Raw genomic sequence first — 25,362 nt, forward strand, 5'->3', positions numbered from 1 at the left:
ATCGAACTCCAATTGAACAGCCACCTACCTGAGCTTGGCATGAATATTAAACATAAGCCTAAATGTGTTCTAGAAATGGCCGTTAAATAACAAAATTCATATGTGATGTAAATTTTAATATTTACACCTTGTTCATAGTTCACAGGATTTGAGATCAAAACATTCTTTTACTTCCAAGCTGAAAAAGAAGGTTGGCTGAAATCCTTGAGGAGAGGCAGCGAAGCCCCTGCAGAGCTATTTTGATAAAATTGCCGCTTGGAGTGTGTAACCACATTCTGAAACAAAGTAAGCTAAGCACCTACGGACACATGCAGCTTGCAGCTGTACAGATTTTTCTTTATATTTAACCTTGTAATTTTATTCATTCATCAGGTCAGCGGTACTGACAGCTGCTGGAAGTGACATTTCTGAGTGGGATATTCGGAGAACATTTAAAAATATAGTCCACAGTCACAATCCACAATTGAATTTTACCCAAGAAGTTGCCACTCAGAACCCCCGAAGCGACTGTTTACATGCCTCTCAAATTCTAAAAGCAGCTTGGAAACTAGTACAAGGGGTCCTATAAGATATCTTGCCCAGTATCGCCACCATTTGGATGTAGCACTAAGCCTTAAAGTATGGTTTAGTGAGCCACAATGTGAATTAGTTGTGTGCTAGTGTATGCAGCCTGAACACCCCTGCTTTCCTCTTCCCTTCACACAAGCAGGCAGACAAACCATGAAGGGACCAACTGAACAAAATTCTGCCATAACAAAATGGTTGGCTCTTTTAATGTGCCGCAAAGCTCTCTGATTGCCCATACGTTTCACAGCTCTGTTTTTTTAAATTGTAATTGTAAATATCAACGTCTGCCTTTCTTTATAAAACTGCAAGCCACCTCACAGGCCCTTCTAAGGGCTGAACGGTGGGATATGCACTCATTGCTAACAAAATAAGGGTGCAATAATATCTTTTTATTTCACTCATTTCAATCCCAATGTACTGGCTGTTGCCAATTGTCCTTGAAACCTAATGAACTGAGTAAGAAGACTTTAATATAGCTAACGCTAAATTATTAAACAAGACCCAACAAAAACCAACAAAAAAACCAACCCTGAGGGTTCTTAATTTTTAAAAGTGCCACCAATAATTACATGGTACAATGTAACACTAAATATAGAATATAAATATAAAGAAAAGATTTGCAGCTATTGCTAAAGAGTTGAGAGAGAGCAGTAGTGGCAAAGAACGTGGGTTTAGGCAAGGCACTTTTTTCTCTGCCTTGCCATGCGGTGCCACTTAAATGACACTGTTAACAATTGCTAAGATAACGTTCTCTGCTGCTCAAGGGAGCAGGTCTAAAGTTGGCTCAAGTTACAAGTGGGTAAAATTCTGCTTGAGCATTAGGAGAAATATTTCGACAGTAAGAGCAGTTGTACAGTAGAACCTATTCCTTAGAAGGGATCCCCTTTCTGCAGCTCTTCTGCCTAAGGCTGAATGGCAATCTGTGGGGAGGCTATACAGTTGTACCTCGGGTTACATATGTTTCAGGCTACATACGCTTCAGGTTACAGACTCCGCTAACCCAGAAATAGTGCTTCAGGTTAAGAACTTTGCTTCAGGATGAGAACAGAAATCGTGCTCCGGCGGTGCAGCAGCAGCGGGAGGCCCCATTAGCTAAAGTGGTGCTTCAGGTTAAGAACAGTTTCAGGTTAAGAACGGACCTCTGGAAAGAATGAAGTACTTAACCTTAGGTACCAGTGTAGTGTCCTATTTTACAGAGAACAATTCTTATCTGAAGGAACCTTCTTTTTGAAGAGCTGTGTTGTCCAAGATTAAAGGTAAAAAAACTCAAAGGAGAGCAGAAGCCTTGCAATTGCCCATCAACAGCACCTGGTAATCTTCCTCAGTATGGAAAGAAATAAACTGCATTCCTCTTTAAATTCTAATGATTATTTCGGCACCTGTATCGATATGTATGAATTAGCATATGCAGATACTATGCTAATCAATGTCCTTTTCGGTGATGTGTAAGAGGCCACTGTATTAACAAGGTCTCACAATGACACGTTTAAAAAAATGTACAGGGTAAACTATGTCTGGCACTAATTGTTATTAATAGCTCTGAATTACTGGCGCTCCGATGCCTTGTATTTTTGTATGCAAAGGGGTATAAAAGCAGCAAGTCCACGGGGTAGGGTGAGGGGGACTTCTTTTTTAATTTAGAAGTGTCCAGGCAGAGATTACAGTGAAATCTCCGTAATAGTAAGAATATTTCCGTAATGCTGCATAAAACAAGGTTAAAAGGAGCATTCAACCTGTAATAGCTTAGGGAGAAACCTTTTTATTTCATGAGGTCTTCCTAAGACATGGTTCACTAACTCCCACTCACAGTGAGATGCTTCAGCATGCAATATGCAGCAGAGATTACAACCACAATGGAAACCAAATGGAGCATAGAAATAGCCTACAGGAACTCAGGGAAATATATTCTGATATTCAGCATGACTTTCAAAGCTTTGTGATATTTGAAACTCTAAACACTGGTCACTTAATTCCCCCACCCGCACTTTGCAGATTTAGTTTCCACTAGTTTTTACTTTAAAAAAACACAACTAAACTAAACTTTTAAGCCAAGTAGTAAAACAGAGCCATGATATGGAATCATATATCCATAGACTCAGTAGACAGGTGATGAGGAGGATATTCACATGCTGTGTGGGTATTGTGAAAGTATAACAGTGCAAATCCAAGTCCATAAAGCAGCCTTTTCATAGTAGTGAGAGGTAGGAGTGTAGAAGTGGATCCAGCCACTAGGCCAAATCCTGACCTCCCAAAACTCCAATTCTGGCAAGTGGGAGGAACGAGAAGTTGGCTATGTCTGGCTAATATGACACACTATATAGCGTCTCCAACAATAGAACACTGAGACCAGAATTGCCCCATAGCTGAGGCGACTATAATTTGTTTCCCAGATTTACATAACTATTCTATTCTCCGTCATCATTTCCTATGTTGTAAGTCTCAGGCATGCACCTTAGCCAATTGGTGCATAGTACATGGATCTTGATATCCTCTGTTGGTAGCCTAGATACAATAGCAATATTCAAAGTCTCCTATCCACTCCATGATCCACAGTTGGTGGATGTGCTTTTCAGCCAAGATTGGGTCTTACAGTGGCTTACAGATAAATCCACCAGAAGACGAGTGTGTATGTATAGAGACTGGGAAAGAAGGTATAATAGTGCATCTCACCAGTGCTTTCCCCCCTCTTCCCTAAAAAATGTTTAGGGGTACTCTCATTTTCCTACTCATATTGAAATACTGCCCCTCAATGAGGCCAAACTTAGATTCACAAAATGTTTAGGGGTATGCGTCCCCCTGCGTCCCCCCCAGAAAAACCCACTGCATCTCACTACTCCAGTTTTGTTGACTATTGGTTTTATTAAGCTGTTTATTTGTACATATGGGCTATACATAAAATAAACAGTAAACAAAATACATGAGTATCCTCTCATTTTTTAAAAAAATTCTTGTTTATTCTTCCTATCTGCAGAAAGCTAGCTCAAACCAGAACCCCACCTGTCTACCTCTCTCTCTCTCTCTCTCTCTCTCTCTCTCTCTCTCTCTCTCACACACACACACACACACACACACACACACACACACACACAGAATGTGGAGGGGACTATAGAAACAAAATATAGTTCATGCTTACTTATTTATAGGGCTCACACATATGGATGGGTAAGATCTTTGGATCTGCAACTAAATCACACCAGAAGGTTTTAGATTGTATAACAAGGCCTGACATTGCTGAAAGGCATGCTACAAATAACCTTTATTGTTTTACTGAACTTAGAAACCTACGCTTTCCAGGTGAAACAGAATTTTTCCATTGATTAAGGTTCTGCGGTTCACCAGGATGGTGCTGTGGTGAAAGAAGATGGTGGTACTCCACGTTGATGGTGGCAGCATCCGGAAAACCAATGCCACCAATCTGGAACTCCATTGACTATGTGCCTCACCCTGCCCCATCACTATGCAAGGGAGCACAGCATTCTCCAGCCCCCACCCACAACTTCTGCTATCTATTTAACAGTGATACAGGACACCTTTAAAAGCAAACTCTCCTGAGGCATTGTACGTCAAAAAATATATTAAAATACAACAGAACACAAGGAAAAATGATCAAACACGAATAAAACCAGCAGTAGCAAAAACACACCCTACCTGAGTTCATGTGTCTAATCAATTTATATCGACCAAGACTCACAACAAATCTTTTCCTACAACACATTTTAGAGCACTGCTCCTTTTTATTATTGCTCCTAAGCTCTATTAAGATAAAAACACAGTTCAATGGTGTCTTTAAAAGACACATTCATGACTTTAAATAAAAGACAACTTCTTCTGGAAATAAAATAGACGCTACATGTATATCAGGTGGCAGAAGATAACAAATATGAAAATCTCTTAACCACCTGCCATCGCAAACTGACTCCATGAAATCTCTGCTGCTACGTGCTTTTTTTTTTACACCTTATAAATGTCTATAGACATATATAACTGTGGAGGCAAGTTTCACAAAGTACAATATTTTCACCTTTCTGTCTCTGGTATCTCTGACTGAATTAATTTGGCCAATTACCTTCCTAGCTGTTGAAACACTTGGTTTAATGTCAAGTGGTTTATTTTTAAAACTATCTTTTTCCAAATGAATGGAAATGAATAGAAAACAACATTATAACCAAAGTGAGTATCAAGTCAGAGACAGAAAGCGCACCTACAAAAGTAAAATAATGCCCGGTTCAAAAAGCAGTAATAAAAGTGATTTTTGTTTAGCTTCATAGCACAACTGACAAAAAATACAATCCCATTCCTAGTATAACTTATAGTGTTACCTATAGGTTGTATCCAACTTTTGGTCATGTATCAGAACATCCCCTACATCTCCTTCCCCCACATACCTTATTCAAATCTGCTCTGGGTTCCCTGCAATCATCTGGAGCAGATTTGGTGGTGGTGCGGAGGGCATGTGGGGTGGGGTTCCATTGCATGAGAAGAGCTCACTCTAAGGGTTAGACTTAACCCTATGCTCCTAAGAAAGAAAGCCTCTTGCCTACTATGCCACTACAATCTCCAAGGTAGGTCAAGCCAAGCAGTGAAAACACTGACAAGCAGAGAAAGATGCCCTTAATGGCTGATCTTCCAATGATCTTTCAGCAGAAAACCATCTTGCCATATAAAACAGAAGAACTTTTAGAAAATGATTTCTATCAAGCATATTTACTGATTTGGGCTAGATGTTGGTATTTTATCAATTGTGGTAAAAAGAAATCGAGCCCTTAAGGCAGTGCAGAATGTAAAAACAAATACAATAATAGAATCATAGAATCATAGAGTTGGAAGAGACCACAAGGGCCATCGAGTCCAACCCCCTGCCAAGCAGGAAACACCATCAGAGCACTCCTGACATATGGTTGTCAAGCCTCTGCTTAAAGACCTCCAAAGAAGGAGACTCCACCACACTCCTCCACACCACACAATGACTAAGAAAAGACCGGTGTTTTCCCCAAAAGTTTGAGTATTGTTTGAGACGTGTTCCACTGAAAGGCATAGCTTATGTGCACCTGAATTTGCGATAGCCTATCGGAAGAAGGTTGTACTGTCACTTTCACCTTAATTTATCCTTTACTCAGAAAAGGAAAACCATTTCTCCTATATAATGAGACAAAGAAGCTGAACAGCCCTTCAATTTGACTTGACCTGTCAGCCATCATAAGCAGCGGCCCCTGTAAAGTACCGCAAGTCCTCAGGTGTGCTGAACCTGTAAATGAGCTAACCGAACATTCACATTCTTTCAAAAAGCATTTTATAAAAAGGGGCTCCATAAATCCACTGACTTGGAAAACCTGATTTCCTTGAGATATTTAGTTGCCATGACAATTTATAATAAGATGCTACTACAGTAAAGAGAGAGAGAGAGAGAGAGAGAGAGAGAGAGAGAGAGAGATATTGCGGAGGGAGGGAGGGCAGGAAAACTGAGGATATTGATTAATATGCTGGCAAGTTGCATCTGAATTTAAAGTTTTCTTCCAGCCTAAGAGGCCCGTTAATATTTCAAGAACCTGAGCAACATGCTTCAATAGCAAGGTAAGTTCTATGATAAATGTGTTCTCCAATCTGTGCACCAGTCAAGCAGCTATAAAAATCAGAATAATTCATGCAAAGATTTCCATTATGTTTCTAAACACACTTATTTACATTTTAAATCACACAGCAGACAATAGAAAATATCCTTCATTTAGACAGGTGTGAATGAGAAAACAGATGCATCCATTAAAGCAGAACCAATTCAATGAATAACAACAACAACAGTAATGATAAAGAAAGGTGTGGGGAGGGAGGTGTGGGGAGGGAAAACTTTGCCACCTCTTGGCTTCACAGAGTTTGGGTCAATGAGCAACTTACCTGAAAAAACACAGCCATGGCTCCTATTATTCTTTTCTCTTGGACCGCTGTCCCAAAGCTGTCAAAATCATCAGGATTGTAGAAATAAATCTGCATCTGTGGAAAAATGGAAAGAATTTTATTTTGCTGCAAAATTGACTCCAGGGTGGGACAATGAATAATGCGTTGTGTGTAGACCAGGGAGGACCAAGACGAAATCTTTGGCTCCGTGATGTCTGAATCCCCAACCCCGATGGCTGGAACAAGTTCCTAGGGTGAGAAAGCATGGATGTAAGTGGGAAAGGCAAAGTCAGAGGAAGGTTGGGAATGGAAAACCTCCATGTGTTGGAAGATGGTCTACATGCTGGATTTCAGGTAAGACAGTAAAGTAAGAATAAATTGACTAATTTGTGGTCAAGGGCACAATGGCCATTTTCTTGCGGTGCCTCAGCAGGAATTAAGTAACTAGCCACAACTCGGATGATTTTGCAAATGCATAAAAGATAGTTATATTTGTTGCAACATACAGAAAATGCAAATAAGTGTGCCAAGCTCATATCTGGGGTGACTAAGATGGCTAAAAGAGGGTGGCGCTTGGGGGGGAATTGTCATCGCGCCACTCCTTGGTGTGTGGAGTACCTCAGGGTGCGTAACTCCCCGATACTTTTCAACATCTTTATGCGCCCCCTCGCCCAGCTTGTTCGGAGTTTTGGGCTGGGTTGCCATCAGTATGCCGATGACACCCAACTCTATCTGTTGATGGATGGCCATCCTGACTTGGCCCCAGACACACTGACCAGATGTTTGGAAGCTGTGGCTGGATGGTTACGCGGGGCGCAATTAGTGCCAGCACTGTCCGTTAAGAGTTTGGGTGTAATCTTCGACACCTCCCTTTCCATGGAGGTGCAGATTGCAGCTATAACAAAGGCGGCATTTTTCCATCTCCGCCAAGCTAAGCAGTTGGCTCCCTACCTCTCTCGTCCTGACCTAGCCACTGTGATCCACGCGACGGTCACCTCCAGACTGGATTATTGTAACTCGCTCTACGTGGGGCTGCCCTTGAGACTGACCCAGAAACTCCAGCGGGTGCAGAATGCTGCAGCAGGACTCCTTACCGGGTCTTCGCTACGAGATCACATTCACCCGGTGCTATACCAGCTGCACTGGCTCTCGGTGGAGTACAGGATCAGGTTTAAGGTGCTGGTTTTAACCTTCAAAGCCCTATACGACCTAGGACCCTCGTACCTACGGGACCGCCTCTCCTGGTATGCCCCACAGAGAAACTTATGGTCGTCAAATAAAAACATCTTGAAGGTCCCAGGCCACAGAGAAGTTAGGCTGGCCTCAACTAGAGCTTTTTCGGCTGTGGCTCCGATCTGGTGGAACACTCTGTCACAAGAGACTAGGGCCCTGCGGGACTTGACATCTTTCCGCAGGGCCTGCAAGACAGAGCTGTTCCACCAGCCCTTTGGCCAGGGCACAGCCTGACTCCCTCCCTCGGCAATCTTTGTGGAGCTCTGGCCCAATGGTTGCCAGTGGCTTGATTTGAATTAATTTATAATGAATGGTTTTAGAGTGTTGTTTGTGCTGTACTTTTGCACTGTTTTATTGTTGTTAGCCGCCCTGAGCCCAGCTTCGGCTGGGGAGGGCGGGATATAAATAAAACTTCTTCTTCTTCTTCTTCTTCTTCTTCTTCTTATTATTATTATTATTATTATTATTATTATTATTATTATTATTATTACTATTATTAAACCTACCAAGATTATTTGCTCAAAATGACTTCTGAAATCTGTGAAAGCAACCTCTCCTGTTAATAGGGCAAATTACTGTTGACCATTACACACACTTAATTTGGACCGCGTGGGATGTTTTGCCTCTTAAAACCAGTCTGAACTGGAGTCAGGTCAGAGATTCAGGAAGCCAGATAAGCATAGAGATAAGCATTTTTTTAACAATAATAATCCAAATAAGGTTGGCTCTATTCTCTTCATTGCTATAGAACCAAAGAGCAGGCATGGCCATATGTGTCTGAGGAGACCTGATAGTCATTGGGGGCCAAGTCAGGACGATGCAGATAGATGGTTTGCCAGGGACCTGGGGGAGGGATCCTGCTTGTCTCTGCTCGCCCCGGGGAAGCCTATTACTGAGTATCCTGGGAAGTGTCCAAGTGTGTGTGTGTGAGGGGAGGATTTCCTCAATCTGCTCTCTTGCCTAACCTGTCGCCTCACCCTGCCTCCCTCTCCACAGCCATCAGATACTATCTCTGACACACCCACAGCACCTATTGTACCACCTACCCCAGAGTCTAGGCCTGCCTTTCCAGAGGGGGGTGTTTTGTCCCTCAGGGGGCAGAGACACCTCCCCTATCACCAAGGTCCTGTAGATACCAAAGGAGGTGTAAACAGATGGAGCAGATCCCACCTTCTAGGCAGAGTGCTGGACTTTCCGCCCTATTCCTTTATATAGGATAGCAAGGTGTTGGTGTTGGATCAACATCTTAGATGGATCCCATGCCCTGCTTGTGTATCCATGCCTTGGGTTAACAATGTGCATTGCTCGCTGTGCCTCCAATTACATTTTCATATGTATCACACTGATTTAAACATTAACACCTTTGGAAAGAATCCTTCTTCTTCAACAACAGAGATCTGAGATGTTGATCCACCTTGGTTCTCTGCTACTGGGGTAGGACTGACCGCCTGGTTTAACGCAGATGGGCCGCGCATGAGGTATAATTTGCTCTGAATATGCTTTTATTGCTGCTTATTGCTATAAACTGATTAATTCATGAACACCTGACCCAGTGTTGCATGGTTTCAACTTGTATGCAACCAAGTTACTCATAAAGTCTCTCTTTGCTGGTAAACTGTAGCATCTAATCATGCTGTCAAATGAAACCAGGTTAAAGATGGTGGAATCATGCGACTGCTTAGAACACCGCAGCCTCTTTTTTGCAGTCTCTATATTCTGTCATGTTCATGATCGCTGGTTGAGCAACATGAGGAATGCTCCCCAGGGGAGAGACATGTGCAGCCTCCTCTGATCCAAGTATGCATCAGCATAGTATGGCTATGAAAACAACACCTCAAGGTTTCAAAAAATAAAGCTTCTATTTGAAGATACCTGCCACTCTTACAAGAACCTGATCATCGGCTCTCTGCAGACAGCTGGGCATAACGTATTTTTCTTCCATATCTTTTATGTACACAGAAGACACACGCATAAAACAAAGCGGTATGTTCAAGAAAAACTGAAACCAGCCAGATTAGTTGTCATGGAGCCACACTGCTGAGCTATGGTGATGTATTGCTTACGCAAATATGAAAGCAATCAAGAAACAGCTTTACTCCATCTGCTCTCCTGCAGGAGCCATCCTAATTTATTAAGAGAAATGCACTGCAAATTAGGGCCGTACATATAGGCGGCAACATGTGGCTGGCCTTCTGTGCTATATAACCAACACCTGTGCATTGACTTGCTTTGAGTGTGAGCAACACCTGCAGTTCCATACCATTCCTCTATCCACATGAGAGAGCTTCATTCATATTCCTTTTCTTCTGGTACTTTGATAAGAGATGCCACACATTTTGGCAAGTTCCAGTACTAAATACCTAAATGCCCCTGTTGGTCTGCAGCAAATCTAGGCCAGAACAGGAGCAGGAGTTCAAACTCAACTTCTTGAAAGACATGCAAAACAGGAGCACTGCAATATTTCACAGCTGCCATATTCTATCTCAATCCTCCTCTGGAGCCTCCCCATGAAAAAAGAGGCATGTTCAGTTAACTTTAACAATCATAGCATCATTTCCAATAACCTTACCAGCACATTGTTCACTTCCTAATATTTCAAAATAACCCACTTAATGGGTTTTAATTAGATTTTATTTCAACCATCTTCCTCAGGGTAAGGTCGCATGCTGGGCTGTAACTACAAAAACCAGAGGTGTGCATTGTTTCAGCAAAGATACTCACGATTCTGAAAATGGTACTGGCAGGGAATTGCTAGCTAACCAAAAATTTGTGCTACGTTCTTGGGCCATCCTTATATTTATATCTCCTGACAAGCACCAATGGGAATTCAGCAGAAAATACATTTGCCTGGAAGAGCTGGAGGATAAATTTTAATTGTTTTGCCTTCATATCCCCAACCTCATAGATCCCTGGCAATCTCTTACAAATTAACAGCCTCTAGGTTTGGACAACACTCAATTTTCAACATGATACATTCATGCACTGATATTCAAATTCAAAACAATTTGGTTTCAGGTTGGATTACTTGAGCTCCATTTATATGAAACAAATAAAAATCCCAAGTAATGACCATAAACTACAATTTTACTTCCCATTCAGAGAAAACTAAAACACAACAATTCTCAAATAAAGTGTCTAAAATATTTGTAATATTATGCAGAAGAAAACAATATGTGGAAGAAAACAATATTCAGTAAGCTTGGCATAGTCTGTAGGATGCCAAAAGCATTCTAGACCATCTTTGCTCATAACGTTAGAAGGAAATTAATTTTTGCAATATTCTTTTGGGTAAGTGAGGAAAGGGGCATTGATTGAGAGCCATTTTTTTTTTACCAGTGTAATATGCTATGGGTTGTATCCAACCAGAATACACAGAGTAGGCCTGTTGAAATTAATCTACCTTGGTTAGTCATGGGCATGAATTTCAAGAGTTCTACTCTGAGTAGGACTGGAACTGAATACAACCCAAAGGGTTATATTTTAGGTTTTTTAGCACTGGCCCTCATAACTGTAGATTTAAGGTTATCATTCACTCACCCCTCCAAGCATAGGAACATTAAGAGGTTTCATATCCTGACTTGTAGACTGCACCAGCCAACATGAGGCTTACTTTAGCATTGGCCAGAAATTTGGAGTCGCAGTAGCATGGTAAATCATCCTTGCCTCATGGGCAGACATTCTGGACCGCCCGCTCCTCATTCAAATGCTGTTGCATCACACTGAGGGAGACTGATACTGTGATAAGGTTAGAGGTACCTGGTGGCAACTAGGCTAGAGAGTTGAAGGCCTAGACAAAAATGTTGGCTTTCACTCTTTCTGGACTTGCCATTTCTAGCACCAGCCTTCTATCCTTGCTCAACATACCGGCAAATAAGTAATTTAATAAACAAGCAACATAACTGTTCAGTTTTTGCTTCTCATAAGGAAACTCTAAAGGATCACCCTGGAACCTCCCAGAACTCAGGGAAGTGAGGAAAGCAAAGTGCTATACTGTGTTTTATATGCCTACTCCTTATCTGACCAAATATGAAAACATCTACATGGAATCAGGAATTCCAATGTACTTCAGCTATAGGGAGTCTGTCATTATCACTATTACATATCCAGAGGTATCATATAATTTAAGTTTTAAAAAGCTGCAAGACTTCTAAGACAGCCAACGTTATAATGAATCAGAGGCAATAATTAAAGAGGCTGTTGGAAAGCCAAAATATTTTGGGAAGAATACAGGGCTAAAAAAAGGACTCCAAGTTCAGAATACTGAAGAAAGTAGTCTGAACGATTTGCTTTGATTCAGTGGAGCTAACTATTGAACAGACTAATCTTTAATTATTATTACCTCTCCCAGCTGCAATGTAGGAAGGAATTATTCTCAACAACCATTTTCTGCTGGATGTGAAATCTCTTGCTTGGAACCAAATTGTATGCAAAGCTTCTATATCCACGTAACTAATTTCTTTGTGAGGTTTTAAGCATGGCAAAAATATTTGGGGAATTCAGAGTTTTATCACGGTGCATTTGATTACTTGTTCTTGTGAGAAAAACAAACAAACACCAGCATGACTTTGCAACCTGACTCCCATTTCTGAAATAAATTAAAAAAGGTTGTTGGAATACCCTCATCTGCTAACTGCATTAGAGCTTGTGGGATTTGCAGGCATAATGCCACAGAGTTCAGAATGCTCAAATCCACCAGTTTTCCCCCCAATGAAGTCACTGCACAAGTGGAATGGGACCACAGCCTCAGCTCTGCTCTGGGTCTTCATCCAACCCTCCAGAGTAGATTTGGAGTATGTGGAAGGCACATGGGAGGAAGGAGAAGATGGGGAAGTTCTCTTGTGTGGGTCATTCCGCTTCCACAGTTACTTTGTTGGATTTTAGTGGATTGAAGTATCTTTAGCACTGTAGTATTGTGACTTCTATTATTAGTAATAAAATGCTAAAATCTGGAGGACCAGACACTTCATTGGTTTTTAAATTAGTGGGCTTAGTGATAACATTCTAAAATTTGGAGGAACAGAAACTTCAGTGGTTTCAGAGATTGGCAGGGAGAGTTGCTAATTTTTATATCCTACCAGATGTGCACAGGAAGGAGCAATGTTAAAGGTATTTCTTCTGCCCTTCTCTAGCATGTACAGCACCATACTTTCACCAGGGACAGTGAGGGTCCCTATGGCAGCAGAGTCCAGTGGAAGAAGACTGCCATCAGATCATAACTTCCAACAACGATCGGATTAATGGTTAGGATTACCCCATCATTTATCATTCCAAAATAAGAAAATGTTTTCGTCACTTTTGTTGTTTCATTGTTTTAGTAGTTATTTTCTACACCTTTTAACGTGTTTTTATTTATTACTATGTTTTACCTTTCTGCTAATGCACTCTGGGCAATCTGCAATTTAAAAATAATGGCATAGGTAGAAAATGAAAAATGGATAGGGAGGAAAGAAGCAAGCAAGCAAATTCTTACATAATGTTACATAATTGTAATAATGATCAGGTGGAATAGCTACTAAAGATGGCATTTTTGAAGCTGAGGACGCTAAAGGGCAGTTGACGCCACCTGGGTTAGTAGACTAGACTTACTTTTTAATGTATCACCTCTGATGTAGCCAGGTGGGATGGTGGAACACACTACCTGTTGTCATTGGATGCGATTTGTTCACATGTGGGTTCAGACAAAACCTATCCTGAGCATCTGAAGGAACTTTCTTTCATCTCAGAAGAGTCGGGGCAGTATCTTAGACCTTACATGCCACTCATACAAAATTGGTCATTCATTCCATACCAGCGCCACTCATCTTGAGAATGACCATCCTGGGAATGCTGATACAGGAATGAACCAAGTCGTGGGCTCCTCTCTCATGGCCCAGTTCTTCCTATGTGATGAGAGCGTCACAGGTGGGGCAGATATGAGAACAGCTTCCGTAATGACATGTTAATGGGAGAACAAAATGTGTTCATAAGTGACTTTATATTTTGCCCTTTCCAATCATGCAGAACTGACAGATTAATTACATTGATTAATTCAAAGCTATCTGTTCTACAGGCAGGTGATAGCAGGGTACACACTGTGATCAAGGATGGGGAAGGTGTTGCCTAGATAACCGTGCATTGTTATACGGGGCTGGGTTTTATAATCTTTTAGTCCCCTTTCGACTCTGATGCATGCTGCTAGTCTTTAATATTGCAGCTACAGTTAAGAATTCATGGCCCGTTGTAGGATTGTGCTCCAAAACATTCTGTTACCCATAGGAGGAGTCAATATGACACTCCTGGCGGTGTGTTTGAACAGTGCTGGCCTCCCTGCCACCTTCTAGTAAGCAGCAGTGACCCAGGGAAGCACCACTGCTCCACCCCACTGTCTGCTCGTGCTTGTGAATGCCAGGGAGGCTAGCTACCAAGCACCTGAGATTGGTGTAGTCACTGATTTTAAGGGAAATCCAGACCAAAGGGAATGATCTGTAGATGAAAGAAAGAACACTCAGAGTCGCCCACTGAACACCCTGGACCAGACGATAAGCACCACAAAAGCCATGCACACACCCTACACAGATTTACGTATAAGCTAAACAAGCTATAGCTTAGGGCCCCACTCTCTTGGGGGGCCTCCCAAAAATTTAAAGGAAAAAAACCCTGGATGTACATTTCCAAAATAGAAGATAAAAAACTAATAAAATAAAACCTACATACAGCAAGTGTTTTGTGTTGTGTAGGCTCCTATTTTGTTATGTGCAAATGGCTTTAGATACCTATCAGGTCTACAAATCACCATATAGCATATATTCAACACAAAAAACAGCGACCATTTGTTGTTGATAAAGGACAGCTGGACATATAAAGGGCCCCATTACCTTCAATAGCTTAGGGTCTCATCAAACCTAAATCCAGCCCTGCACACACATGATAATTTCTCTGATTTTTCTCTCCCGCCCCTTTCATAATTTTCAAGTGCCTAATTTTCCTCCCTCAAAAATTGGTGGAGAATGGTTTAAAAGAAAAGAAAAAATGCAGGAGAAAATTTTGGCAAAACACTAGGCGAGGAAAGACTGAGGAGGAAGCTATGTGAACCAAGGCATTTCTCAGCTCAAGGCCGTTTATCTGTAACAAAATTGGGTCAATATCATGTCCAAATTTGCCAGATGGAGAAATAGTAAACTTTAGTTAAGACAGCTGCCCTAGTAGCCTCCATGTAAGGACAACGTCATGCATGTGTATACAAAAAAGTTAAGCTATAATTTTCAGCACACACGAGGTGCTGCTGTGGATTCAGTAGGGGGGAAAAGATGCATGCTACATTCATTTGTATTTTGATAAGGCAACTAACTGCTATCGTGTCTATGTTTTCTATAATGTGAAACTTCTTTCCCCCCCCCAACACCCCCCGAAATTGCTTTGTACTCAGAGTAACAACCATATGATTCACCATGAAATGAAGTCTGGAAAATCGTTTTGGATAAATGGAACTATAAATTCAATAGAATTTCCATGACAACATAGATTGCAACACTGTGCCACAAGTAAAGCCTTATAAATCATTCAAAACCAACAAGAAATCTGCAATAAGTCTTCTATTTCAAAACATGCAAGAGCTGTGAATTATAGTGTTGTGGCTATTAACTCACTTGAAATTTGCATTTTTACCCCTTCCACCACCTTTACAGGTTTTGTGTTTGTCCTACAATAGTTCTTCTAAACTGAGACAACACTGATAGAAGAAACTGTATTGCGCAACCTTCCAGGACTAACAAATACGTGTTGTTGTTCTTTTAAAAATTTATTTTTGTTAATTCACTTTATAACTGAGACGCCATCTTTTCGAATTGATTGAGGGGGCCAGATGCAACGTCACGAGGAGCCAGGGGTGAAGTCAAATGCCCTCTGAACATTGAGAGGGCTTGGCCCCCTTAAAAACAACAACAACAACACATGGGGGGGACTACCTCAGCCCCTAGGAGCTGGTGCATATGTTTTATAATGTATATAAAACAGAGATAACAATTAGAACAACAGACAAAAATTTAAAGAGGAAAAAGAAAACTGCAAAATAGGTACATAGAATGAGCAGTGGCACATAAGTTAATATAACAATGACCAAGTAAAGAATATAAACTTTATCCAATCATCAGAATTTGACAGGCATGTGCAATAATTTTAAGGAGTTTTTCCATTTTGTTAATAGATATAGGTTGATTATTGGTACAGAAATCTCATAGTGTATAAACTTTTGTATTCCCAGTGTTCAAATCGCTCCATTGCCGGAAAAAAGCTAAATGATATGATGGTGGGATTAACAGAGAAATTAAACTGCAAGTTTAGGTTGCCAGGTTTTCCATATCCAAATATCACAATTAGTAAATGGATTTATTATAGAGTTGAATGGATTGTGTTTAACATTCTTAAACAGAAGACCTTGTGGCAAGTGATGTTAGGAAGCTTGATTTTAATTTCTACCCAGTGATTATTTGGTTCCCCTTTGATTGTATATAATAACTGTCTCAGTTGAAATGAAGTGTAGTAGAAATAAATTAGGTATAATTCATTTACCGGACTAAGCTCTGCAGAATAAAAAGAATTTACTTAGTCTAGTTGTTTGTTTGTTTTAAAAAAACCCAAATATGTTTTGGGGTAGGTTTTCATGGGTCAGAAAAACAGGTCACCAGGTGAGTAAAGTATTATTGGAATTTAAACTACACATAATTTAATGGGGAATTTAAACTAAGGCACACTCCCTTTCTGGTGTCTAACCCTTGTTAGACACCTGAATCTCAGCAAAGCTTCAGCCAGACCTGTGCGAGAAACTGCTATCAAAACATCCATGTAAAGCCCCATGTGTGTATGTAAACATCTGCACAGAATTAAAGGGCACTTTGGACCCTGCCTGCAGCCTTCTTAGTCATATCACCCATGCACTAAATTGAGGCAACAGGGGCACAGAGCATGGTGTTCTCGGTGGTTGTTCCACAATTATGGAAATTCATGTTCCCCAGGGAATCTGATCTTGAATTGTTGTGCACCTCAGTGTTTGAACAGGCGCATTTTATGTGTTCTCATACTTCAACCTGCCCCAACCTAGGGTGTGGTGCGGCAGTCAAAATAAACAAATCATTAAGACTGACTTCCCACAACCTCGTCTTTTTGGAAAGCAATTGTTAAAGCTATCCTCCACAAACTTCCCAAAGCACAGTTCTCGGGCTTTGGAACTGCATGAAAGCCTTCCTGCCTGGAAACAAAATATTTTTCAGGCCAGCCAAACCCTCAAAGGATAATTGCCTTCCTGAGGAAAAGCCAGTTCATGCCACATGGCAAAGCACCGCAAGTATTTTGATTTAAGAAAAAAAAAAGCACATTGCCAATGAGGAAGGAGGCTGGTGAACTGAAGGATTCCGAGAGGACCTGGGAGTCACAGCGCTTGATAGAACTCTGCTTCGGTGTCAGAAATGTCAGCAGAAAGTGACCTGGAACTGTTCACACTCCTTTCAAACTTACATGCCTAACTTTGCTCAGCATTAAGTGGCTCGTCTTTGAAGGACACACCTATTCCCTAAATGTTAAAAGGGGACAAAGCACTGAAAGTTTCCTGAGACCCGCCACAGTCAAAACCGTAAAATGCTCCTGAAAATAAAGAATTTCCACCTTCCTTAAAAATGATATTGATATAACATAAAACAAAAGGCTTGTTAAAACCACACTTTTGTTTTTAGCATAAACAGGACACAGAGAGAGAGAGAGAGAGAGAGAGAGAGAGAGTGAGAGAGTGTATATATGTTAAATATAGGTGTATGTGTTTGTGCGCACTTACGGGGTCCTCGCTGCGGGATCATGTTCACCCAGTGCTATACCAGCTGCACTGGCTCCCGGTGGAGTACAGGATCAGGTTTAAGGTACTGCTTTTAATCTTTAAAGCCCTATACGGCCTAGGACCCTCGTACCTACGGGACCGCCTCTCCTGGTATGTCCCACGGAGGACCTTACGGTCTGCAAACAAGAACACCTTGGAGGTCCCAGGTCACAGAGAGGTTAGGCCTCAACCAGAGCCAGGGCTTTTTCAGCTGTGGCCCCGATCTGGTGGAACGCTCTGTAACAAGAGACTAGGGCCCTGTGGGACTTGAAATCTTTCCGCAGGGCCTGCAATTTCTTCACAGAAATCTAGCCCAATGGTTGCCATCAATTTGATTTGAAATGATTTTATAATGAATTGATTTTAGAATGCTGTATTATTTTACTGTTGTTAGCTGCACTGAGCCCAGCTTTGGCTGGGGAGGGCAGGATATTATTATTATTATTATTATTATTATTATTATTATTATTAAAATACACTGTATTTTATCTAGCATATATTTTGGAAAATGGTTTATTCTCTACGCATATGGAGATATGGTGTCAGGGACTGGCTAGGCAAGGAGGTACCAGCTAGGGAACCCCACAAGGGAGATCCCAGGGGAGGAAGGCTCAGAGCCCGGGGATTGGTGGTGGGGCACTGAAGAGAGGTCAGAGGGGGGAGCTTGGGAAGAGATGCTGGATACTGATGGGACAAGAGGGTTTAATGAACAGAAGGAAACTGAGACAAAGAGCAGTTCAGACTTGGAAGGCTGAAGCAGAGTGGGGCAGTGTCAAGAGACTGCTGAAGAATCCCAGGAAGGTCTCTCTCTCTGGCTGCGACAAGCTCCCTTCCCCCCTGACTTCCCAAGAATGTGCACAATATACGCCAATGTGCACAATATATGTACAGATACACATTTAGAAATGATTCCTCTAATGAAATAGAAAAAGAGCACAACTGCTCCAAAGTGGGCAAGGCTGTGACCTCGGTGCCAGCTCAATCTGCTGTCCAGGTGCTAACTCTGGATGGCCAACTTCAACCCTTTGCTCTCTCTTCTTATGCTTCAGCTTTATACTAGATTCAGGGCAGTCCTTCAAACAGTGTTCTACAGAGTAGGTCATATGGTCATCCTATCAATGACAAAACAAGTGTTTTCCATGCAAGGAATGCCATCTTCAATTCCTGCCATCTCCAGTTGAAAAGAACAGATACCAGGTGATGGGCAAGACTGAAGATTCAACTGTTATGCTCTGCTAACTTTTTCTGTGGCAGCCACTAGCCATTATCAAATGTGCCAGATTGAAATATGTAGGGGACAGACTTGCAAATGTCTGTATGTCAACTGCATGTCATTTGAACGTGTAGTTCTCACTGGAGAATTTTCAACCTTCAACACAAATCTCGCAGCATGTTTAACACATTTTAATGAGGAATACGCCTGTGTAGACAAGAACCTTAGTTCATCTGAGGCATGATGCAGATTACAACTCTTGTCTATGAACACTCATGGCACACAAAAATGGTTTTTAAGTCTATGGTGCAAGGACTTCCTGATGGTTCTCCAGCTCTTGTAGAGTCCCTCACTTTTCTTTTTTCTTAAAAATCACAATTTGTTAGCGGCTGAGAGTAAATCCTACTGGTTTTAGGGGGACTGCTCTTTTGGCTTGGCTCTGAATTCTGTCATAAGCACTTCAGTTTATAATGAGCACTTCCAGAAACTAGGTTTTGTTGAGGGCCATGCAGACCAAACACTTTCGAAGCAGAGAAAGTTGACAAAAATATTTTCCCGCACCGTTCTAGTTCATCAGTTCATGAAATGACATGACTCTGCACAGAGAATTCATTACAGACATATGCAGTATAAATTATGGCTGTGACTCAACATCTGTGGAGTGTTGAGTCCCTGCCATAATCCATAGTGCACGGCGCACCTGTGATGAAATCTCCACGCAGAGCCATGTCATTTCATGAACTGATGAACTAGAATGGTGCAGAAAAGCTTTTCCCTCACTGCCCCCCACTGTATAGTTAACTTGAGAAAAGCTAACTGGATGTACACCTGGAAAAAGTTAGCAAGAAGGTTGGCTGGCTCATTCTCTGAAATCAAGCATTGCAATGCACTAAAATTCAGTTTACTCCTAAATGGTTGACAAATGCATTGTGTCTGGCCTTACATTTTAAAAAGTTGGCAAAAATTCAACGGTATTGTCACATTCAGAAACAGAAATAGCCATGGTATCCACGCAGTGCCAGAATGATCCAGGAAGCATTTCCTGCTCTCATCTAATATGTTATCCTTTGGCCCCTGCCTACTAGGCAGCAGAACCCACTAAGGACCCTTGAGGCAAGGGAGTGAGGTCAAGTATGTACGGCTCACTTATCCCATGATGGTGGCAACTCTTCCCTTGCTGTTCATTGGCAAAGTAGATTAATGTACATCACTGATGCTGCTGTAGATTCCTCCCCCCACCCTGAGACTGAGAGGCCAAGACAGAGAGGAAAAATACCACGTGTGAAGCAACCATTCACAAAATTAAATAGAGTGCTGCTTTTCCAGGTTTGACAGTTTGTTATTGTACAGATCACAAAACATTAACTGTATCAAAGAAAATTACCACTTTATGTGACTTCTACGTATTTCATGTTGCTGCTGTTTTCTTGTTGGATTATGACAGCTTTCTGAACCTATGAAACAGATTCGTACGGGAAGGCTCCATCCAGCATGCACACACACACACACAAGAATAATTTGTTGTTGTTTGTATCTTGTTGGTGTTAACATGAAAATGAGTAAAACAATAGCACAGAATACACTAAAATAACCATGGAATGAAAATAATGTTGTTGCTGCAAAGATAGTTGCAAATGTGTTGGGAAACACATTTTAATGCTGCTCCATGTTTGTGCCTCCTGACACTTTTAACGTGCATAATGATGGCAGAGTTTTCCTGCACATGGTGACTGAGCATCTGTGACCCTCCCTCTCATTCATTAGTTGTTCAAAAGGGGTTCAAGCAGCCTAAGTATTACTTAATATGGCAGGACTCCTTGGAAGGAAAAGAAGCAGCGCTGCTTAATATTCTGCTGGGCTTCCTGTCCGTAGGAGATATTAATGGAAATGCATTGCAATCTGAAGCTGAGGCAACATGTATATATGTTAAAGCGCTGTGTTTTATCGCACCTAAAAGTACTTGTGATGCCTTACCATCTATAGTTCTTAAATCCTGCCTTAAATGTTTAATATCTGTCACTTTCAGATGTGTTTATTCATTCATTCATTTATTTATTTTCGGTTGCAGATTTTGTCTACGTCTTAAAAAAAAAGGAGAAATCAAGCACAATGAAAAATGTCATTTGCCAAAATATTGAATCATTTGCCTCACACTTACTGAGTATGCAATGCTGAATCGCAGAACACTGAGCAGTCCATGTTGAAGAATAATATAAGAACTGTGACAGATTAGATTAAAGATCCATCACTTCCAGGATCCGCATTGGCCAAAAATACATCTTTGGGGAGCCCACAAACAGGATATGAAGACAGCGGATCACCCAAGCTATTGCTCCCTGCACACAGCAAGTGTATTCAATGGCATACAGCCAATGACAGATATGACAAACCTGCGACCTTCAATATGTTGATGGGTTAAAACTCCCATCATCCCTGTGCATTGGTGATGCTGGCTGGGGCCGGTGGGAGATGGAGTCCAACAACATCTGGAGGGTCAAAGGTTTCCCATCTCTGATCTATGTGAAGTTGTGTTTTTTTTAAAAGAATAGATAAGAAAAGTCTGATAAGAAATGTTCTCTCTGCCTCAGAGTATAAGATCTCTGTTGGATCTTCCAAAGGCCTATCTAATCTAGCAATCTTGTTTCCTACAGTGACCAAACAGATAGCTATAGTAAGTCCACAAACAGGGAGTGAGAGGAGCAGCACTCTCCCTACCCTTTGTCTAATCCAGGGGTAGTCAACCTTTTTATACCTACCGCCCACTAATGCATCTTTCTTGATGGTAAAATTTCCTTACTGCCCACCAGTGCTCGATGGAAGAAGGATTCAGTTTGTGCCATAGAACCCCCTACCGCCCACCTAGAATCCTGAAATGCCCACTAGTGGGCGGTAGGGACCAGGTTGACAACCCCTGGTCTAATTCAATGCTACTTCTTCCACTAGAATATGTGGGACACACCCACAAGGAAGTTTGGGACAGGCTCCATGAATATATATGCTAACCACCCACCCAAACCCCAGACCCTATATGCCAGTTATGTACAGCTGACATTGACCAATTTGGGGAAATGGAACACACATGGAATTTTGAGCTCTTACCCAGCAGTATAGCCCATGTGGGGTAAAAAGCAAACTCTTCTATTTGTTAAGGCCTTTTGGGTGTAACTAACAATTTCACTTTATTCTATTGTTGTATAGTAGTTTGATTTTGTTTTTATACCTGGATCTGATGCAATATTTTAATGCTATATTTTGTATTATTAATTACATTGTGTTTCCACTAGGAGAAAGGGAGGGTGGGATATAAGTACAAGTAAATAGATAAAATTCCACATAGAGCCACCACGGTCTCAAACAATAGGGCCACATCTAAGAATATCCATGAGGTGCAAGCTAAGTCTTTATAGGCAACCCTAACCAGAAAAGTTTGAATACCACCTCCAAAAATAAAAAGAAACACTCTCCATCAGAATCTCCATGTATTACTGACTCCATAAACAGGGCAATCAGCCTAACTTTAATTTGATGAAAAGTATACACAGAGTTGGGTCATTTCAAATCCCTAGCAGTGATGTGGGATTTCTGGGGGTGTGGGGGAATTGGAAAATTCTATGGAAAGTTAATTTGTGCAGGCAAATTTTCTGATGTCCCACAGAGTGATCTAATTTGGCATATTTGTTTCACACATATCCAGTAAACAAAGCTAAAAATGTTGAAATCGCAAAGCTTTCCTAATATTGTATTTGCAGTTGGCATTCATTCATTGTTTCTGATGAACTTAAGAAAACAGATTTTGGGGAAATATTTTTCACCCCACATCACTGAGCCTGATATGCTCCCACTCAGTAGTTTCGTGTAGAAGTTGAACAGCATGGGGGAGTCCAAACATAGCCTTGGGGCATATTATAGCATAACTGCTATGGGGCCCAGCAACAATTTCCCAGTGCTACTTCAGATGTCAAGTTAGAAGCTAACACATAGTATGGTTGATTCTCAATCTTGACAGCTCCTTCAGAAGGATAGCACAATCTACTGTATCAAAAGCTGCTGAGAAGTGTGGGAGAATTAATAGGATTGCCTTTCTCTCTCTTCTTTGCCTGACATAAACGAAACATCGTAAGTGTACCAGGCTACTCTGATTCTGGAACAAAGTGAAAGGGATCCAGAGAATTAGTGTGTTATCCAAGAATGTCTGGAGCTATGCAAAAACCACCCACTCCAGCAACTTGCCCCCAAAGGGCAAAACGTGACTATTCTCTTGAACTGTGCAGGACATCTCCTTCTCACAAGGAGGAATTATTTATTTCCTGTACTTTGACAGTTGTTCCTCTCCTGCTAGAATTTAAGGGCAAGGGTGAGAATATGAATAGCAGCCTGTACTCCTCCAACCACCTTCATCATATTCTTGGACCTCAGTAACTGTGTGCAGCTTCAAATTAAGCTGTAGGTAAACTGGCACCCAAGTCACTATGGAAATGGAAGCTACTGCTGACTGAATCCATCACTGCCCTGTTGACACATAAAATTTGCCCTTGCCCAGGCAAGGATTCAACTGCATGGAGGGATGTTTTCTGTGAATTGCCTGTGAGTTAGCCAACAATGTAAATGATTTCACAACTTCATAGTAATTCAGGGTGTGTGTGTTTTTGCTGTGTTAGTTCCATATAAGGAGCAGCATGCTGGAAGTGGAAGTAGCATAATTTCAAGCTTTCAAGTTCACACAGAAATAGGCAAGCTTCCAAGTTCATAAACCCCAAGGAAGGCTGTGAAGCCAAACCTTGCCTATTTCTAGTTCTTTTTATGTTCTCTGCTTTCTAGAGTCAAAGAAGAGACTCTCTCTCTATAGTGGGCAGAGGCATCTTCAGAAGACTGAAGAGAATCATTTTTTGTTAATATTGTTTGAGAGCAAATTTCTAAAGAGCACATGCTTCCCAACTTTTCTTCTCCCTTCCCTCTGGAGCAATCTGTACGGCCAATATGCACTTGGCTGACTTTCATTTTTCCAGCATCCAAGCTACATGGAAGCTGAGGCAAGTGGGTCATGTGAGTTGCCAGGAGCAGAAACCATAATTCAGTTCAACCGATTTCAGGAAGGTTTGTAATGGTGAGCCCAACACTGGTTTATGGCAATAAGAAACACATCATTTGTCCTTTAAGCAATTCAAGCTGCTAAGTGCCGTACGTATTTAAGACACATGAACCTCGGTAACTCCACTCACTCACAGCCAGGTACTTTCACATCACAGAGAAAGCTTAAAGTGGGTCACATGGACCCAAGACCTCCTGATTATTGCAGAAGTCCGAAAATGGCACACATAATTTATCTCGCTGTAAACTTTGGGTATGAAGAACTAGTTCCTATATAATATCAGTGCCATGGTGGCCCATTCTATATTGCTGCTTCTAGGACTGCCTAAATGTAGGGATGAGGCACAACCAAAATATGGGCTGGAATTATGCCTTCTGTTGGAGATGAAGTCTCGAACTTAGAACCCATGGCTTTCTGGAAGAAGGTGGGTATAGCACAGCCAGGAATGTTCACAGACATATTATGCCCAGCTTCCTGTCTGGAGGCCTCTAGAATGCTGAGGGCCATCAATATCAGTTTGCAGGTCCTTATGGACCAGAAAAAAATATTTATGTATGCAACCACAGCCGCCCAGATGTTGCTGGTCCAGAAATGGAGAGAGAGAGGTTTGCAGAGCCCAAAATTTAGAGGGCATTCCCCACCCCAGTCCTAAGACGATAGTGTGGCACCATTCGTTCAAGAAAAAAACTGTTGTTGTTCCCATCCTGTCAGTTAAGTAGAATAAGCTTCCCAGAGTTACGCCTATGAAATTCTCTCTGGAGCATGGCTTTATGAAATGTCTGATAACAAGTGAGAAAAGATGGCTCTATTCCTTTTTTGCACTGAAGTACTAAAGTCTAGGCTGTGATATTTCTCATAATCTTTGTTACATTTGTGAGTGATTTAATAGGCTATGTGCTATTAAACCGAGGCAATATTTAGCATTTGGTGCTGTCTCGAGAGGGTTATTACTCAAAAGCATGTATTTGAAAATTCATCTCCTTCTTGTTGTATAAATGTCTTCAGCACATGAAGTATTTAAGCACTAAGAGGCCTAGTGATGAAAGCTCCCATATTACGATATTTAACATTATTGTGCATTTCCCTTAATAACTGTTCATGTTTAAGTCCCTGCCTCCGCACCGTCTAAGTGACTCGAGGGACTGTGCTGCTCAGCACCTATTAGTGTCAGCTCTACTGACTGTGGGGAAATGAATGTGTCATGTGCCCGGTAAGCCAACAAGCAGGAAAAACATCTTGAACAGTTCACCAAAAGTTTCAAATTTTAAGAAAGCCTAAGCCTGCCTTTATATGCTGAAGTGTGACGTTGCTGAAACCCTGTTCTGGGTATGCCTTTGTGCTACAGATGGGTGGACATGACAGGAAACAAATGATTAGAGACAACAGCAAGTAGTCTTCTGACCTCTTCTTGCTTTTGTTGGGAATGGACATGATCTAATGCATGTCAACACTGAACTGATATGAGGCATGCCTCAAGCTTCTTAACATTTCATAGTAAGTTGGAAGTGGCTTCAGACTTCTTGTAACATG

General features: G+C 41.4%; 1 protein-coding gene across 5 annotated transcripts in view; it reads right to left on the reverse strand.

Annotated features, from left to right (window-relative positions):
- PTPRG (protein tyrosine phosphatase receptor type G) overlaps positions 1–25,362 on the reverse strand; it is a 560,158-nt gene that overhangs the window by 192,554 nt on the left and 342,242 nt on the right. For all 5 annotated transcript variants that reach the window (XM_082209226.1, XM_082209223.1, XM_082209222.1 and 2 more), the window contains exon 5: positions 6,457–6,552. In XM_082209226.1, coding sequence (XP_082065352.1) covers positions 6,457–6,552 — 96 coding nt within the window. The remainder of the gene's footprint in view (positions 1–6,456; positions 6,553–25,362) is intronic.

Source organism: Podarcis vaucheri, assembly GCF_965113315.1.
Source record: "Podarcis vaucheri genome assembly, chromosome: 2".
Classification (NCBI taxonomy): domain Eukaryota; kingdom Metazoa; phylum Chordata; class Lepidosauria; order Squamata; family Lacertidae; genus Podarcis; species Podarcis vaucheri.